The sequence below is a fragment of the Aotus nancymaae genome, unplaced genomic scaffold (genome assembly GCF_030222135.1).
Source record: "Aotus nancymaae isolate 86718 unplaced genomic scaffold, 86718_ANA_hifiasm-v0.15.2.pri h1tg000046l, whole genome shotgun sequence".
Lineage (NCBI taxonomy): Eukaryota > Metazoa > Chordata > Mammalia > Primates > Aotidae > Aotus > Aotus nancymaae.
In genome coordinates this window covers 21245634-21263798 of record NW_026988460.1, presented here as the reverse complement: position 1 = coordinate 21263798, position 18165 = coordinate 21245634, and the positions used below count along the sequence as shown (strand labels likewise).

The following is an 18165-nucleotide window of genomic DNA, read 5'->3' as shown; positions in this document are numbered from 1 at the left end:
TTTCAATATGTAAATGCTTGAGCACACAAGAAAACATAATGAAGTAGTCAGGTGCTGGCACCAGCTTGTAAGAAATACATATGGATGTGAGACAAGAGAGCCGATGCACCACTGAATATTGTCTGTACTTTTTCACCATGTTTTACATCTTTAAAGAAGAACTAGCCACATGTGTTATTATAGAATCACCAGGAATGCAATAGCTATAATAGTGACTACTGCAAGGGTGTTGTGTCAATCACTCACATTCCACGGACAGTACAGATATTAGTGACATGATTTTTCTGAAATGATAAACAATGCTTGGTAAAGTACTGAATTAAAGAGACAGCCTTTCAATTTACATGGTAACTGCATTTCTGGAAAATTCAGTCTATATTAAAATGAGGATAAAAAAAACTTTGAGGATATATGTAAAACAGAGTTAGCTTCTCACTTGAATAATTATAAACAGCTCCTCCCTTCCCCACAGGAAGTGGAACTTGTGGAAATCGCGAGAAGCAGGACAGTTGTTTGCTGTGAGGGGATGGTCCCACACACCATAGAATTCCCACCATCTCTAGTTATTGGCCATCAAATGCATCACCTCCATCTTTGTGATGACTCAAAATGCCTCTACATGTCTCCAGGTTGCTCCTTAGAGGATGCACTGTTCTTGTTGCAACCACTGACTTACATTATGTCATTTAATCTTCACAATAATCCTTTCAAATCGGTATTTTTGTTCCCATTTTATAGGTGGGCACACTGAGGCTTAGTGAGGTACAATAACCTGCTCAAGGTCACAGAGCTGGGACTGGAACCCACTCTTTTTCTGCCTCACCATGGCATTTAATACTGTTATTGTTTTATGGAGCTATGTGCCTTCAAATTAATTCAGTGTGCACTTATTAAACACCTATTGGGTTTTAGGTATTCTGGTAAGGAGTTATAGAGGCAAATATCTAAGACTTGGCCATGTGCAGCATATGGGATTTTCCAGAGAGACAGAACATGGCTCTGGAAAGGAGTAGAACAAGTTCTTTTTGCCCAGAGTAGGCAGTCCTCAAGGGAGTATGAAGAGAAACAGTCTGGATTAGTAGGTAGAGACCAGCTTAGGAAGAGCTTGTAGACAAGTCTAGTAAGAAATTGAGAGCAATGGAGAGGCACTGAAAGGCTTAAAGCCAGGGGATGTTATGACTAGGCTTTATAAAAAGGCCACTGTGAAATGTGGCATGTGGAATGAATAGGAGGGGGCTGAGACCAGAACGCATGCTATTAAGCAGTTTGGGTAAAAGAGAGTGACAACTTTGAGGTGGAGAAAAGTGGAAGGATTTGTGAAATATGCAAGAGTGTGAGTCAGCCCTCGGTGACCCAATGTAGAGGGTGAAGAAGACACAGCAGCCCAAAATGAAGCCTGGCTTCCTGGCTTGAGTGCCCAGTGCTCAGTGGTGCTGGTAGGTGAAATGGAGAAATATGGTAAGAGGCAGAGGTTTGGCTGGAGTTGAAGGAGACCATTCTTTGGGGACCCATTAAGTCTGCAATGTCTGTGATGCTGCAAGAAGAGATATTTGGATAGCAGACAGGTATGCTACCGTGGATGTTTCAAGGTATCCATGAACCCCTTGGAATTGTATAAAAATCCTGAGATTGTGTGGATATGCACATTTTTCTAGGGTGAGGGTCTGTAGATATCATCTTATTTTTGAAGGGACCTGTGTCTTCCCAAAGTGCGACACCTCTAATATGCCATATTTTATCTAATCTAAGTTACATCATTATTTTATGTACCAGAAAGTATATAATGCTTTCAATTAAGAACATTTACCAGAAGTAAAAACACTTCCCATTAATCTGCTACGCATTGCTTTAACATTATTCCTGTGTGATACATGGAGTAGTAACACCAAACTCTCTTGTTGCTTTGAAGTTTCTTCCAAATGAATTGACAGATTCTTCCTTCCTCAGGTGTGCTTTTTCTGGGGTATTTTTTGGCAATTCATTTGTGTGTATTGTGTAACAGAATGTAACATAGCTTCATTTACTTGGGGATATCTTCTTTTCTTGGATCCATAAAGTAATGGGTTGTTTCTTTGCAAGAAATGCCACATATAGGTGAAGAGGAGGAAGGCAGCAAATCACACTGCCACGTATGCACCTATGCAATAATCTTGCATGTTCTTCACATGTACCCCAAAACCTAAAATGCAATTTAAAAAAAAAGAAAATATGGAAGCATGGTCATCTAGCCAATGATTCACATTTGCTTAGCAGTATCAAATTTCATCCCTATTTCTGTGCCTTTCTGCAGAGACATAGTTATCTTTTTAAAAAACATTCTAAATCTCACACAGCAATTGACTAATTTAAAATATTTTATCCAACAAAGCCCATAGCTCAGCTATGTGATGACAATAGGAACAGCTATGTTCTTGGTCCCTTCCATTCTGGCAGTAGAAACTACATTGGAGCTGAGAATCATGTGGGAACCATCCTGATTTCAGAGATAAGGTGAAGCATTTTTAAAATATGTATCTTAAAATTGATGGAATTCTAACATGTATCTTAGAACCAAAGCTCTGGGAACAAATGGGATAGCCAGAAAGAGAATGCAAGAGAGAAGAGCACAAGAGTGAAGATGGGACTTGGGGAGCACCAGCATGTAAGGGGCTGAGAGGAAGAGGAAGCTGAAGGGTTCCTTGAGAATAAGGGAAATCCAGCCTAATGAGCCCTCAAGACGGGAGAAGGAGAGCAAGGGTCGTAAGATGTGCGCTGGTCTAGGTGTGTCCATTGGAACTGGCTATACTGGGTAACAGCAGCTTCCATGGAGTGCTGGAACTTCCAGGAAGTGGAGTCAGACTATGCATTTCTCCCTTTCAAAAGGTTTATCCTTGAAGAGGGGGAAGCAGGGAGGCTGAAATCAAAGAAGACACATGGAGGTTGTAGCTTGGATGATGTTATTATCTAAAAAAGGGACACAGAAGGAGGAACAAATTTGGAGGAGACAGTAATAATTTTGGTGTTGAGTATGTGGAACTGTAGGTCTTCATAGGAAGTTCGGGTAGACATATATAAAAGGGAGTTGAAAATATGGCTCTTAAATTCAAGAGATACCACTGCATAAGGAGGATTGAAGAACATCAGTACACTGGTGGCTCCTAAACCCATAGGAATAGGTAAGAAAACCCAGGAGAGTGTTTAGAGAATAGGAGTGGGGTGAGGCCCCACTTTTGGGAAGCAGTTTAGAAATCTGTAGAGAGCAGCTTCCTTTGAGAGCTACCTCTGAGGCAGGGCTTGCTCCTGTGCCTAACACAGTAGCTGGCAGATAACAGATGCTAACTGAAGTTGGTTGATTGATTGGCTATTTGGTTAATTGGTTGAAAGAATGCATGAAGAGGCAGGGCACAATGGCTCAAGCCTGTAATCTCAACATTTTGGGAGGCCAAGGTAGGAGGATTGCTTGAGCCCAGGAGTTCAAGACCAGTCTGGGCAACATAATGAGATCCCATGTCTACAAATAATTTTAAAAATTAGCTGGGCATGGTGGTGAACACCTGTAATCCTAGCTACTTTGGAGGCTGAGATGGGGGAATAACTTGGGCCCAGGAAGTCAAGGCTGCAGCAAGCAATGATTGTACCATTGCACTCTTAGCCTGAGCAATGGAGTGAGAGTCTGTCCCAAAAAAGAAAAAAAAAAAAGCATGAAGTAATGAATCTGTGAAAGAGACTTAAAAAAATTATGGAGAAAGGAAGCAGAAAACCAGAAAAGTCTAATGAAGGAAAGTTTTAAAGCTGCAAAGATAGGAGACGAGCAAGCGTGAAGAAGCCATTAGGTTGGACTATTTTAATAGTCCCTGGGGGGCCCTGGTGTTTTGTGGGATGGCTGCCAAGTAGAGAAGTGAAAGAAAGAGGATAGATTGTCTTCAGGCGAGGTGAGAACAAGAACTGAGCATTGATTCTTCTTCCAAGAAATGAAGCAGTTTTGAAAGGAGTATGTTGCAACCAGCCTGCGTGAGCTGGGATGGATCCATGTTGCTTAGGACCCCTGAGGAAGGGCCCAGGAGAGCCCAGAGTCCTTAGCCAATTGGACAGGTGGGAGGGGAGAGTCTGCCTTTCAGAACAGGGGATGGTTGCAGGAACCAGGCAGCATCTTGCTCTTTCTGGCTGCAGATGTGGTCCCTGAATATCAGATCCCTCCTCTCCACACCTCCATCACAAGCATGTTTAAGAGTGAGAGGACATGGGGTGGTGCTTCTCATCTGGCAGCGTCCCCCGACTGGCACATCCTTGCCTGGGGAACGTGTGCTTTAATGATGCCCTCGGTCGCCATGGTGACACTAACCTTCTAGTCTAAGAGAGATGGATGGGGTTTAAATCATTATTAGCCAAGGTTCCGAGTATGTTTTTGAGGCAGTAAATAATGGCTCCTAATACCAGTGTAAGCTTGGCTGGGCACTGCATGGAATATTTATGTTGCTTGGGCTTGTTTTCATTTTGGGTTTGTTTTCTTCTCATGGTCTTTATGGTGGAGCTATGTAAAAATCAATAGCATTGACTCCCTAGCTAACCTTAATTCACCATGAAATAGGCTTAAACACTAAACTCCCTCCTCCAGTGAATTTTAGATATCCTGTGGACAAGGATTTAAATTGGGTTCAACCTTCTTAATGATCGTGATTGTTATTTAAGTATCTTGTCACCCTTGCATACAAGGCTTGTGTCTTTGCCTGGAGGTGATTTTTCCCAGCCTGAAAAACTCTGCCTGCTTTGTGTTCTGGGTTCTTACTGCTTTAGGGACTTTCTTCATGTAGCACGTTCTAGATCAGGACTCTGGAGCAATGGGAACATGCCGTTCCTCCTTCAGAGTTCAGCTCCAGGAGGAACTCTCTGGCACACCACTGTCACCTGAGCTGCTCACACCACTGTGCATGTGCCTGAGACCCTCTGCTGCCATCCTGTTAACTATCAGTCATATGCATCTGTTCTAGGGTTAGCTCACATACCCTTGAGGGTAGGGATCCCGCTCATTCATCAGCGTGCTCTCAGAATCCAGCACAGGACCTGGCACACTGTGGGCTCAGTGGATGGAATTTTACTGCAGGTGTTTTACTCTCAGATGGAGGGGCTGAAATGTGAACGTGGACTGTTCACACCAAAGCCTATTGCAGACATATGAGGTTATGTCCTGTTATGTTCTGTTTGTTCTTACTGCATTATTGAGGTCTGAATTTATTCATTCATCAACTATTTACTGTCTATGTATGTCTTCCCAGGAAGTGTTTCAGAGCCTGTAGAGATGAATAAAGCCCTTACTTTTGAGTAGGTAGCAAGTAAAGAGAAAGCCAGGTCTATGAACAGCTGACCATATGAAATAAGGGCTAAGGAGAAGGAGGAAGGGGAGCTACTGTCTCCTGAGGGCTGACGTATCTGGTCACTGTACCTGGTGCTGTGTAGACATGGGCTGATTTAATTCTCACACCTACCATGGGAGGTGGGAGCTATGGTCTGTGTTTCACAGATTAAGAGCCTGAGGCTTAGAGGGATTGAGTTAATCTGCTGCATTGCTATCCCCACTTTACAGAAGATAATATCAAGACCTAGAAAGATAATAGCTTGCCAAGTCAGCCACCATGCATAGAGAGTGCCAGAGGCTAGATGTGAACTTTGATTTTATGAAGCCAAGATGGGTCCCTGGATCTGTATGCTGCATTGCTTAGTGTGTTGTGGGCTGTGACAGGAGTGTTTCATTCTGCCTGGGTGGCCTCTTGCTAAGTCCTGGAAGAGATGGTCATTGAACTGGTCTTGAAGCTCAGCAAGATTTTCGTAGGTAGAGAGGAGGAAGGGACCTTCCTTTGCTCACCTCCACTGTCCTACTCAGGTGAAGGGTGACACAAAAGCAAAGGTTTGCAGGCAGGGAAGTGCAGGGTTTGTTCAGGGGACACAGGAGGACATGGTGTGAGATGAATGTACTTGGCTCATAGAGAAACTTGCACCTCCCAGGGTCCACTCAGCAGTTGAGGGCTTTGGAGTTGAATGATTCTGAGCTTGAATCCTGCTTTTATTTAGCTTTACAACCATAGGTCAAATGCCCAACTTCTGGGTGCTTCAGTGTTCACCTCTGTGAAATGGAAATGATAGACTCTGTCTTCTAGAATTGGATAACGTAAGAATAAGGCACAATGAGCAGACAATAAATATAAGTCCTATTGTTATCAGGCATCTCCTGATCTTCCATGTCTCCCAAATGAAGGATTTTCCCTCTTGAGCCCTCTGTGTCCAACTAGGATGTCTCTCATTCCCAAATAATAGAGTCTTGGAATCTCAGGGCTGGAATGAGCCATGGGTGTAGGTGATCTTTATGGTCCCAGCCACCCATGAGAAGAAAGAGTGGCACTATTCCCTAAGCTCCTAAGATGTTTGGTTTCTTACCTCAGCCCCTGATGATGCCTGACAGGAAAACGCCCCTCCCTTGTTACCTCTCAGGGCTGGGAGGGTTGTTTTCCTGTCAGTATCTGAGAAGTCTTAGCAACTTTCCCCTCATAACTGTGTGTGAGTCCCCAGAGACCATGTACCCCTCAATAGAGAACCTCCAAGCTCCTTCTTCACCAGGTTCCTGGCGCATCCCAAAGGTTGGAGATGTTCGTTGACCTTGGCTACTCCTGAAAGCCTGGCATTACTCTTTATAGGGCAGGCTTCCTCCCTGTTGTGTGTGTCTATGATGGTGCAGTTGGGTCCCCTGCTTCCCTTCAACTCAGCTTTGAGTGCCTTCTATCATTTTAAATTGGAGTATGGTCTCATATCTCATTTCATCCAGATATAATTTTTTCCCTTCCATCTAGGCACTGTCTGCACCCTGGCGCATCAACTGCAACAGTTAGGACTTGAGAGAGGATTCTCATCCATAGGGGCCACTCTGGCTGACTCTCTCTGTCCTTCATTCCAGTCTGGCTGCTGCAGCTCCTCCAAACAGCTGTGTATACTTCTCCTCTGTTCTGAGGTCTTTCTTACCTCCGGGTTCTATTCACTCAGATTTTCCCAGCCAATGACTTATCACCTCTTGACACCAACTTTCCACTGCCACCCCTATCTATCAGGGAGAAGATCCATAAGAATTGTCAATAGCCATTTCCCAGTGCCCCTCACAGCTGAGACAGGGCTGATTCCAGCCTCTTTGTAGTCGTGAACACCAAGATATGTTGTTCTCTGCCAGCCAAGGCCACTCACTCGCTCACTGAGTTGGAGAGGCATTGCTTATTGTACAGTGACAGTGAGCAAAGGCAGTCAAAATCCTTCTAATTATTGAGCAGTCTTCATGTCAGATGCTTTGCAGAGTGATCTCTAACCAATCCTCACGACATCATTTGAAATAGGCATTATCCTCATTTCACACACAAGGAAGACTGAGGCTCAAGAAGGTCTCATGGACCTTCAAGCCCATGCATGCGCCTTGTGCTTGGTGATGGGACCCATGCCAAATTTGGCCATCCCATCAGGCCCATTTTAAACTGGCAGAGAAGGTCAAAACTGGCTTCCCAAGGCATGGTGATAGCTTGTGCAAAGCCGTTCTACCTGCTCTTTATACAGACAAAACTTTCTGAAGACTTCCTGATTCCATTTATTGCTGTTCCTGGTTGACTCCAGGTGTAGAAGGTTGGTTGCTCTCAAGGGTCCACCTTCAGCTCCTGGGCTGTCCTCAGAATCTTCTCTTCACGTTTGAGTAGAAGGAAATAGTGTGGACCATTTGGGCTAGTGCCTCCATTTGGTGAAAAACAACAAACCCAGGGCAGGAACAGGACTCACCCAAGATCACAGAGGCAATTGGTGGTTACACATTTAGCTTCCATATTTGACTCCTTGTAGTGGAGACCTCAGAGAGCCATAGCATAAACAGAACAGTTTATTTCTGTCTCCCATGACAGCATGGGTGTGAGCTGTCTGGTTTCAGGGACCCAGACTCCTCCTGTTCTGTTGCTTTGCTTTCCTTATGGTGTTGCCCTCATTTTCATGGCCTAAGATGGCCCAGGACTTTGTTTTCATTTCAGCCCATGGGAAGGGCAAGAAAGGAAGGATGGAATACAGCCCTCCCATTAAGGACATGACCTGGAAGCTGTACATGGCACTTTCATTTGTATCTTGTTGGCCAGAACATAGATAGCCACGCCCACCTATAAAGGAAGCTGGGAAATGTCTTTATTCTCGGCAGCCATGGGTCCTTTCAAAAATGAGGGGTTTTGCTACTGCAGAAGAGGGAGAATAGATTCACAGTCTGTGCTGTGGTGGGATGGGGACCACCTGCTGGGCTGCTCCCAGCTCCAGTCCTGCCCCTCAACACCTTTCTTCTCTTCCTCCTCAATCCAGCCCAGGGATAGTATCCTGAAATCTGGATCCCACATGGGTCAGTGTTTTGTTAGATTATTTTAGGCCCTGTGCATGGGCTGATTTTCACAGCTAATGATACATCACTTGCCTTCCACAAAAAATTATAACTTTAGCTCTTCATGGAAATACCACTGCATTGTTAAAATACCATTACTCCCTTGAAGAAATGCCACTGTTTTCTTGTGAAAACATGACTCTACCAATTTAGAATTTGGTTGCTTAAAGCAGAAAGTTTTCCCCTACATTTACTATTTCTGTTAGAATGTTCTAGAACAACACCTCCAACGGTGGTAAAAATTGTGAGGAGGCCAGATGTGTCCAGGGTGGCCTTCCTTCTTTAGATTTATATTCTCTTACCATTTTATTCCCAAAGATAAATAGTATCTTCATGGGGGTTATGCCAGACTGTTAGTTGACTGCTACAGTGTTCTCTCCTGGGAATGCAGGTAATGGTCTCTAAAAATCCAAAGGGGAGAAAAACCCATTGACGTTTAAAAGAGTGATTGTCTAGGGATTGGATGTTCAGTGCCATGCTTTCTGGCCATATGGGATGGGCAGATGCACCCAAGAGACAGAAGCGAGACTGGCTGGAAGGGGATTGAGGGGAGGGGCGGGACTGCACAGTGCCCCCCATCTGGGAGAGTGGGCGATGGATAATGACTTGCTGCCACATGTCAGGCAAGCTGAGCGCTTGAGGTTAAAGACAGACAGAGGAGCCTACAAGACAGCAGTACCTGGCCACACATGTGGCAGAGTGCAGCATGTGTGCTGGAGAGAGCAGACTTTTGAGCACTTCCAGCTCTGTGACCTAGAGCAAGCCACTCCTTTACCTAGGCTCAGAAGGATTTTTGTTTGCAAAGTGGGGAAAGAACCTACTCAAGTGGTGTGAAAATTGGTTAGAGATATTGTGTGAGATGTTTCTGGCACCCACTAGGTGCTCAGTTAATAGCAGCATCTTCCAAGCCTCTGGGTAGCAGGTTCACAGAAGGTTCAACCCAAATCCGTGTCAGGACCCTGGATAGCTCCAAGGAATCCTGGTCCCCCAGTCAGGTCCCTGCTCTCTCAGTCAGCCACAAAGGACCAGAATATCCCCCCATATCACTGAAATCACCATGAGAACTGGTGATCCCTGTGGTGATTTCAGCAACAATCCATGAACCCAGACTGCAGAGCATCCAGTTACGAAGTGAGACAGCTCTTCCCTTTTCATGTCCCTTAAGGTGAAAGGTACGCTGAGGTGCTGGTTTATCTTTAGCACCTCTCTAGAACTTGCTTCTCTTGCTTTTGAACAAAGACAGAACACAGCTCAGACTCAGAGCCTTTGGCTAGAATTTAATCATATTTTATTTTCATCACATTTATTTTTGTAGTACTTTCCATTTGCAGTAAGAGATCATAGTTTTATGTTTATAATGGTAATTCACAGTTTTCTCATTACATATATTTGTTTAATATAAAAGTGTACTAATATATAGAAAATATTAAATAATACAAAGAAGATACGTGTATATGGCAAAAAAAAAAATTACTGGGAAAATGCTGTGAATGATTGAAGTTTGTATTAGTCTATCCCCCCTTGCCTCTTTGTAGATGGTAAATGCTAGCCCAGAGAGGGTATGGAACTGGCCCCAGCTGCCCAGCACATTGGATCTTCTGACTCTTTGGTTCTAGGTTCTTGCCTCCACACTGCCCTGCTTTTTTGAATGCCTTTTGAACAACCCTTGGCTTTCCAACTGACTCCATTATCCTGGAAAATTTAGGGTGGGGTGGCCCTTCTACAATGTTTGTGGCATTCCAAATGATCAGACAATCTCTTTGCTCTGAAATAAATGGCTGTATCCTGGAAGTAGGGGGAAACCACCCCACAATCCCAGTATTGGGATGCAAATGAGCAATTAGCATCAATTAAAACAGGATACAGTATAATTACCACCAATTGTGCTAACCTTTATATTCAGAAAGCCTTGACCTGTGAAATGGGAATTAAACAATAGTAAAAACTCTTTCTTAACCAAGGGGTGTGTTTTGGGCAGTGATGGCTCCTTTCATGGGCTGAGGGTTCTGACAGATTAGACTCTCTTTCCTCCACGCCCACCTCTCTGGGTCTAGGCCACCACTGGCAGTGGCCAGGAACAGCCAGGCTTGATGGTACCTTGTCAGAGACCTTATTAGGCCCATCACCAAATGCTGCATCATTCAGCATAATGCCTGAACCCTGCTGTGGCCTCGTGCCTCTTCCAGACTAATTCTGGGGCCTCAGACATCTTGAAAGGGACACTTTGCCAGGAAGCACCTTGCCACCTGAGCTGCCCTGCCTGACCTGGTCTGTCTTTTAAAGCCAAATCCTTTGTGATGTCCTTGTTGATAAACTTGCCTCTGAAAATGCAATTCAATTTTCTGAATCCCATTTTATGTGGACGCAGCATCACATATAGATGCAGCACAAAACAGTGTTCCTAATGACCTGCATCGTAACCTCAGAGTTCCAGATCTCAGCCTGCTTATTTGTTCTTCTGTCCAACAAATATGTATTGAGCACACCTTACATGCTATACACTGTTCTGAGTGCTGTGGATACAGCAAGCAAAGTAAAAGACCAAACCCTTATGTTGCAGAAATCTTAAACTTACAAGGCAAGAAAACTGCTGATGGAGAGCAGCTTTAGGTGTTGGGAGGATGCTGGAATGACAGGGGTGATGAATGTGGGATGGGGCTCAGGGAGGACAGGACCATTCATCCTCTCAGCAACATCTGGGCAGACAGTATGGTTTATGGGGCTACAAGGGTAGCTTCTGTAGTGAAACAGACATTTGAAATGAACCAGTCTGAGCCTCGGCTTCCAGAACTTTAATATAGACAGGACATTGAGTTCTCAACTGGAGGGCAGGGCCCTGACTTGGAGCCTGTGGGGACTCAGACACACAGGAGGAACGTCTTGGGTGGCCAAGGACTGGGGATGGACACTGTGGACAAAGAGAGGCTGAGAAAAGGCAAGGAGGCCTAAGAGGCCTGGCACGTTCCCCAACAGCAGGGAACCTGGTAGTCTGGGGAAGGGAGGAGACTGGCCAAGTCACACGGCAAGGCTGGATAGAGTCAGTACTGAAGCAAGATTTGATCACTCATTGAATATGGGGGAAGCTGAGAAGAGAGGTGGGGCTAACTCTGAGCACACCTGAGTGACAACCTGGAGGCTCCTGGATATACCAGGAGGATATACCAGGCAGAGGGTATTGCCCTCTGCCTATTTCTACATCCTTGGCTAGTTCCACATTTTCCCTGCCTGCTCCAGTCTCTCTCATTCCTGCTTGTCGTTGGAGACCCAGCTCCAGCCCATGTTCACAGACAGAAGAAGGCTGGATCCCTTCCCAGAGACCCTGGAAGCACCTTCCTAACCTGTGTCCATAGCCTCCTATTCCTGTGTGACCCTCCATGTGTGGTGTCATGATCCCAGGAGTTTCATTCCTAGATGCTCATGTGCATAAATTCCTTCCTCAAGAACAAGACCTGGTCTTACTATTCTGTTGACATGCAGGAGAGTCTGAGAAAGCATAAATGAAACATGGACTAAACCAAGGGTAGCAGACAGATGGGTTTTATCCCAACTGATTATGGCAGGCTGCCTAGAGTGCTGTATAGAGGGTTCTGAGGCTGCATCCAGGCTTAGCTGCAAAGAATGCTGTGATCTATTAGTGATGTCTGGCAAGGCACAGGAGGGAAGAGTGGCAGTATGCATGTCATCTACGTGCAATCTCTTGATGACAAGAATCTGTATGGTTTTGACAGTGCACAGCTGTTCTCAGGAAAAGTGAAAGATGATGTTCAAGTGTCTGGCATGGCCAAGGGTAGAAACAGATTAGAAATAGCTTTTAAAGAGCCACTTTTAAAAGTGGCTTTAAAAGAGCCACAGACACAGGCTGTCCTCCTCATTGAATTTCAACGTTCATACCACTCTCCGCTTGTGTGCCTTACATAATGATGCCCCTAAAGCACCTTTTGTACCCTGACTCAAGGCTCTCAAATCTCAACTTACAAATGATTTTTTCTGGGCTAATGCCTGCCAGCCAGTAGTTTCATTTTGGCAGCCTAACTCTTTGTCTGCACTGTGGTCTTTGGGCAATTCATTTGAATATTTTATTTCCCTTATGGTTTTATAAAAGAAGTATAAAAATGAAGGTGTGGATACCAGTGGAGGGAATGTAGTTCTCCTAAATGTAGTGTAGGAGCAGAGCATCGATTCAGAACTCCAAACAATGGAATTGCTTCAGAATTGTCATCAGCCACTTAACCATGCCACTGTAGTAACTGAGGAACAGTCTTCTGTACATGGTGCCTGGGCACAGCAAGGGTACATTTGGCAGGTTATAAGTGACCCTCTTAATGACATCCCAGTGGCTCAGTCCACTCAATATAGACTGGACATAGCATAACCAGCAAGTATAGTCACATCAAAGTGGTCCCACAGGTGAAGGGCAAATTTTTATGATTTTCGAGTTATTCTTATGTTTTACATGGTAATGTTCTTTTCCTTAAATTTTGTGAGCATTGAGAATTAAGATAACTAAGTTCCAAATATTATGTATTTAGAATAGGTCAGCTCTGTTCTAAATACATAACTGGACATTCTGAATAATTAATCTTCAGCCACACAATAAAAACAAAAGTGGAAATTACTAAATGAAAGCAATGGGTTATTAGCCTCAATCTGATGATCTATAGACGTAAGCTCGTTGGCTTAGGGGAGTGGTTATTTTGAAGGAAACAATCGAGAATGTATATGAAATGCTGAAGATCTCTCACAGATGCTGTGTACAAAGCTAAGTGAAACTGGAGATTTTGTAGCACCTTTAGCTCTGCAGAAACCATCTAGGCTTATTGATTACTGGCCTCTTATTTTTATTAATATTGATTGATGCTCTTTTATATTTGACTTGTACCTTTTCTGGATTGCATTATATATGATAGCAAGAGATTTTGTTGATTATGTGACATGTCAGTTGAACTGATGGTTGCTTTGGAAACAGGGATGCAGAAATCGGTGGTTCAGGGGTCATGAGTGGGCTGGGGAGGTTGCCATCATTACAGAAGAGAGACATTGTCTGAATAAAATAATCCAGCCTTTCAGGGTGTGTCCACAGGACCCACTGTCACCAACCTTTGCTGGTTCTAATGTCCTATTTTTGAGAATTGGGTTTAAAAATCTCTCCTTTGGCATTTACAAACTGAATCACTTTTCTGAAAGTCTCATCTCTAAAATGGGAAAATAGCACAGGGTTTGCATGGCTGTCACAAGGGTTGCATACATAGGTAGCCTGGTGGTTGAATGTGTGAACTTGGAGTCAGGCAGGACTTGCTGTGACCCCCTCATGTCTGGTTGCCCTTCATTCACTGGGCAATCCTGGGCAAGTTATGAGTGACCTCTCTGACCTTTGTTATATGTAAAAAGAAGAGCATGAATGCTTGATGCATGGAACTGCTAAGTAAATGCAGCCGTTGTTATTATTATGTGTAAAGGGCTGGGCATGGAGTGGGATGTTTTGTTCCCTTCTTCCTTCCATCCTCATTTTCTAAGTCTCGAATTTGTCATAATCCTTTATGGGTCGACACCTCCCTGGAGAAGCCCTCCTGGACTGCTCTTGCAGTGAGGGACTCACTCTGTGCTCTACCATTCTTTGTGCTCCCCTGATGACATGAAGCATGACCTCCTGTCTACAATATCTGTCTTTCCTACCAACTGGAAGTTGCTTGATGCAGAAATTCCCCTCCTGTGATTCAGTCTTCTTTTTATATTCCAGGACCTAGCTCAGTGCTTGGTACATGAGAGTGTTTGGGTGAGTGAGTGAGTAGGTGGATGAGCTGAGTGAGTAAAGGAATACATGAATGAACAAATGGGTGGAGGGCTGAAGCACTGGTCAAAGAAACCCTGGGTTGAACAGGAGCGAGAAGCTAACTTAGAGCTGGAGGTCTCAGCACAGATTCTTTTTCTGGGAAACTGGAGTCTCTGAACCAAAGCTTGCATGCATATCTTCATCTGAGAACATTTGAAGGGAAGGTCCTTAGATTCTCAGAAGTGTCCCTGGACCTCAAATGTTGACAAATTGCTAATCTGAACAGATGGAGCAGACAGGCCCCACCAAGAGGACAGAACCAAGTGATTAGAGGAGTGAATGTGACAAAAGAGAAAAGTCAGAGCTGGCAGGACACTGTGTCCTGCAGGGACCTCAAATAAGGGGAGTGGCTGGCGCCACATGCAGCCCCTGGGACGGGAACTCCTACAATCCCTGTGGGTCTTGATCCCTCCTTGTAGGCAGCTCTTATGCGAGGAAGCTCAGAGGAGGTTTGTGTCTTTTACTGTCTCGATTCTTATCTAGAATCCACTAGCTAAAAGGGTCTCTCGGGTTCATTGGGTCCAATCACCTGCCTCCAAATAGGCCAAGCCCACATGGTTCCAGGCAGGCACTGGGTTTTTTTCTGCCCCAAAAGTTTTCTTCCCTTTCCCTGCCCTCTTCTCACCTTCATTATTTTATCCTGTCCTATCCTATCATATGCCATGCCATGCCATGCTATGGTATGCTCTGCTATGCTATGCTATCCTATCCTATGCTATGTTATCCTATGCTATGCCATCCTATCCTATGCTATGCTATTTGATGTTACGCTATGCTATCCTGTGCTGTGGATCCTATGCCAAGCTATGCTATGCTATGCTATCCTGTGTTATGCTATGCTATGCTATCCTGTGCTATGCCATCCTAGCCTATGTTAGCCTAGCCTATACTATCCTATGCTATCCTAGTCTCTCTTTAGCTATGAATATTTGACTTTCAGTAAGAGCTGTGGCTTTAAAAAATGTGGGTATTGGCCCAATAGTGAATTCTGAAGTGGATTTAGAAGATTATGACCAGCTTATTAAAAAGAGTATGAGAGAAAATATCAGCATGTATCACACACGTTATTTTGTAAAACTTTCTTTTCAGCTCTATGCGTGCTGGATTGTGATATGTATTTCTTTCTGTGTATTGTGGTCAAAAAAGTTCAAGCACCCTCTCAAGCACATCACAGGCACTCAGTAGATATCACCAAAAGACTTAGCCTTTGGTGAGGTATGAGGCAGGAGGATAGGCCATGTTAGGGGTGACTTCTTGTTCCTGCACTAGGAAGCCCTTCTTTCCTTTACTCCATCTGTGGCCCATTCCTATCACTTCTGCTTCCTTTTCCTTTTTAATTTTATTTATTATAGTAAGAGATCTATTGTAGTAATGAGATCTGCCCTCTTAACATATTTGTAAGTATCCAATGCAGTTATTGACTGTAGGTGCAATGCTGTTCAGCAGGTCTCTAGAGCTGATGCATCTCACTAGTGAAACTTTACACCTCTTGATTAGTGATGCCCCATTTCCCCTCTCCCAGTTCCCCACAACTGCCATCCCACTCTTTGGTTCTATGAATTTGACTCTTTTAGGTCCCTTACATAAGTGGAGTCACGCAGTATTTGTCCTTCTGTGACTGGCTTGTACAGATGAATGGATCAAGCAAATGTGGTCCATACACACAGGAGAATGCTCGTCAGCCTTGGGAGAGAGGGGCCTGATGCAACATGCACAACACAGATGCACCCAGAGGATGCTGTGCTGAGCGAAGTAAGCCTGTTGCTCTCACCCCCTTCCTGATTCTCTCCTCTCCTCTTGTGCACAGGTTGTGTATGTGACTGCAACATTCCCCTACATCATGCTGCTGATCCTCCTGATACGAGGGGTCACGTTGCCCGGGGCCTCGGAGGGCATCAAGTTCTACTTGTACCCTGATCTCTCCCGGCTCTCTGACCCGCAGGTAAGAGTCGCTTGCTCAATGTGCAGCGTCACCCACCACCACTGGGTAGCCTTCTGCAGAGCCCCTGCCACCGGCCACTGAGATTCAATAGCTGGTTGAACAGTGGAAAGCCTGTGGACTCTTTCCCAGAATAATTTCAAAGGCATAAATTTAATACATATGAAATCAAATATTTTGAAATACCGTTACTGAAACATTTTAAAAAGGCAAATTTGTGACATGGTAATGGATGCACATTTTAAAATGAGGACATTATATAGCCAGATCCAGCAGCAAGTCTGATGACTACTGTGATTTTAAAGCAGGAATGAACATAAGTGACATTTCAAGATAGCTATACCATGATATGAAAATATCTGGAATTTCTATTGCTAACAGGACTGCGGTTTGTTGCCTGCATCCAAAATTGAAACGAATACTAAATTTCAGTTAGAAGTTAATTAAAAATTTTTTTTTAATTTTCTACCCCAAATCACAGATCTCTGCAGTAGTGCATCTCAGTGAGAGAAACTGGTCTTTTTTCGTGATTGATTTTCTTTGTGGGAGTAGCTCATAGTAAAAAACAGTTGGAGAAATTGGCTAAGCTATCAGTTATCTTTGGTAAGGCATTGACTGTTCTGAATGGTGAGTAGTAATTGTGCCTAAGCTTCTCTAAGTGGGTACATGGTGGTGTGCCCTGGAGTACATTAAACAAATGAAAACAGAACATCTCGTGAGCCTGGTGGTTCTCAACCTCAACTACATGTCAGAAGCTCTTGGGGAACTTTTGAAAACCCTAATTCCCAGAGCACAACTCAGACCAATTAAAATAACTCTCTGGGTGTGGGTCGCAGGTCTCAGTATCTTTTAAAGCCCTCCCAGTCATTCTAATGTGTGAAATAACTTACTCAAAGACATTTGAGTGGGTGAGCAGGCACTCATTTTTCTATTAAAACACAGAACACATGGAATTAGTACTGTTTCCAAATAGAAAATGAGGCTTGCAAGAAATTTCAAGTCTGCAGTCTGTGGCTTCCAGCCACCTCCTGTTAGGGGAGCTTGGGGGAAAGAGTTTGTTGGGGGATGGTTAGTACAGCTCAGAGGCCCCTCATCATGGTGGGCAGAGTGGGAAATGAGCTCATTTTTGTCTCAGTTTGCCATGCCTTGCAGGGCCTAGAGGCTCAGGACACCATCAGGCACCTGCATTGCATCCTGAATAGCAGGCAGAATCCCTGGGAAGAAGGAAATTAGCTTCAACTGTTGGCTTTGCCAGTTCCTGATCTCTGATGGCAGAGGCTCCCTTGTAGGAGCAGTTTTGGAGAACATATTCTGCAAACCACTGGTTTATGTGTTTTTATGAGGTCCATACATTCTGCCCTGATCCAAGACTGATTTCCCCTTCTCTCTTCTGCTTATGGGCTTTTTTTTTTTCCTGGTAATCGTTCAAGAGCCACTGAGTGTCACTCAGAGTTTCCAAATCTGGTCGATCATCCGAATACCTTGGAACTGGTTAAAAATGCAGATTCCAGACCCTACTCCTGGAGGTCCAGTTGCAGTAGATCTGTGACAGGACCTGGGCATCCATGTTATTAAGAAGCCTCCGAGGTGATTCTGATGATAAAAAAAGTTTGGGAAAATCTAGTTGGCACCTACAACTTCCGAGTCCTGCACAAGCACACGCACACACGCGTGCACACACACACACACACACACACACAGAACATGAACAGAGGTGAGTGAGGCAGGCCAGGACATTTACCACTCAGATATTCTGCCCTGAACATCCCGGTTTTCTACCATCTTCCTTTAAGGCACTGGCCACCAGCCACTATTAAGTAGTGGAGAGCACACTAGTCTGAGAGTTGGGACTTGGGCTCTCCTGGTTCTGCCATGAAACCTGAGTGACCATGGACAACTTCCTTCTCCCTTCCCTCTTTCTGGGCCTCAGTGGATTTGGAAAGCCCAGGTTTTCCTTGAGCATGGGTTGGCAAACTATGGCCT

At 44.4% G+C, this 18165-nt stretch overlaps 1 protein-coding gene across 1 annotated transcript in view; it reads left to right on the top strand.

Moving 5' to 3' along the window:
* SLC6A11 (solute carrier family 6 member 11) overlaps positions 1-18165 on the top strand; it is a 127725-nt gene that overhangs the window by 37773 nt on the left and 71787 nt on the right. The window contains exon 6 of the mRNA XM_021675473.2: positions 16051-16185. Within this exon, the coding sequence (XP_021531148.2) occupies positions 16051-16185 (135 nt within the window). The remainder of the gene's footprint in view (positions 1-16050; positions 16186-18165) is intronic.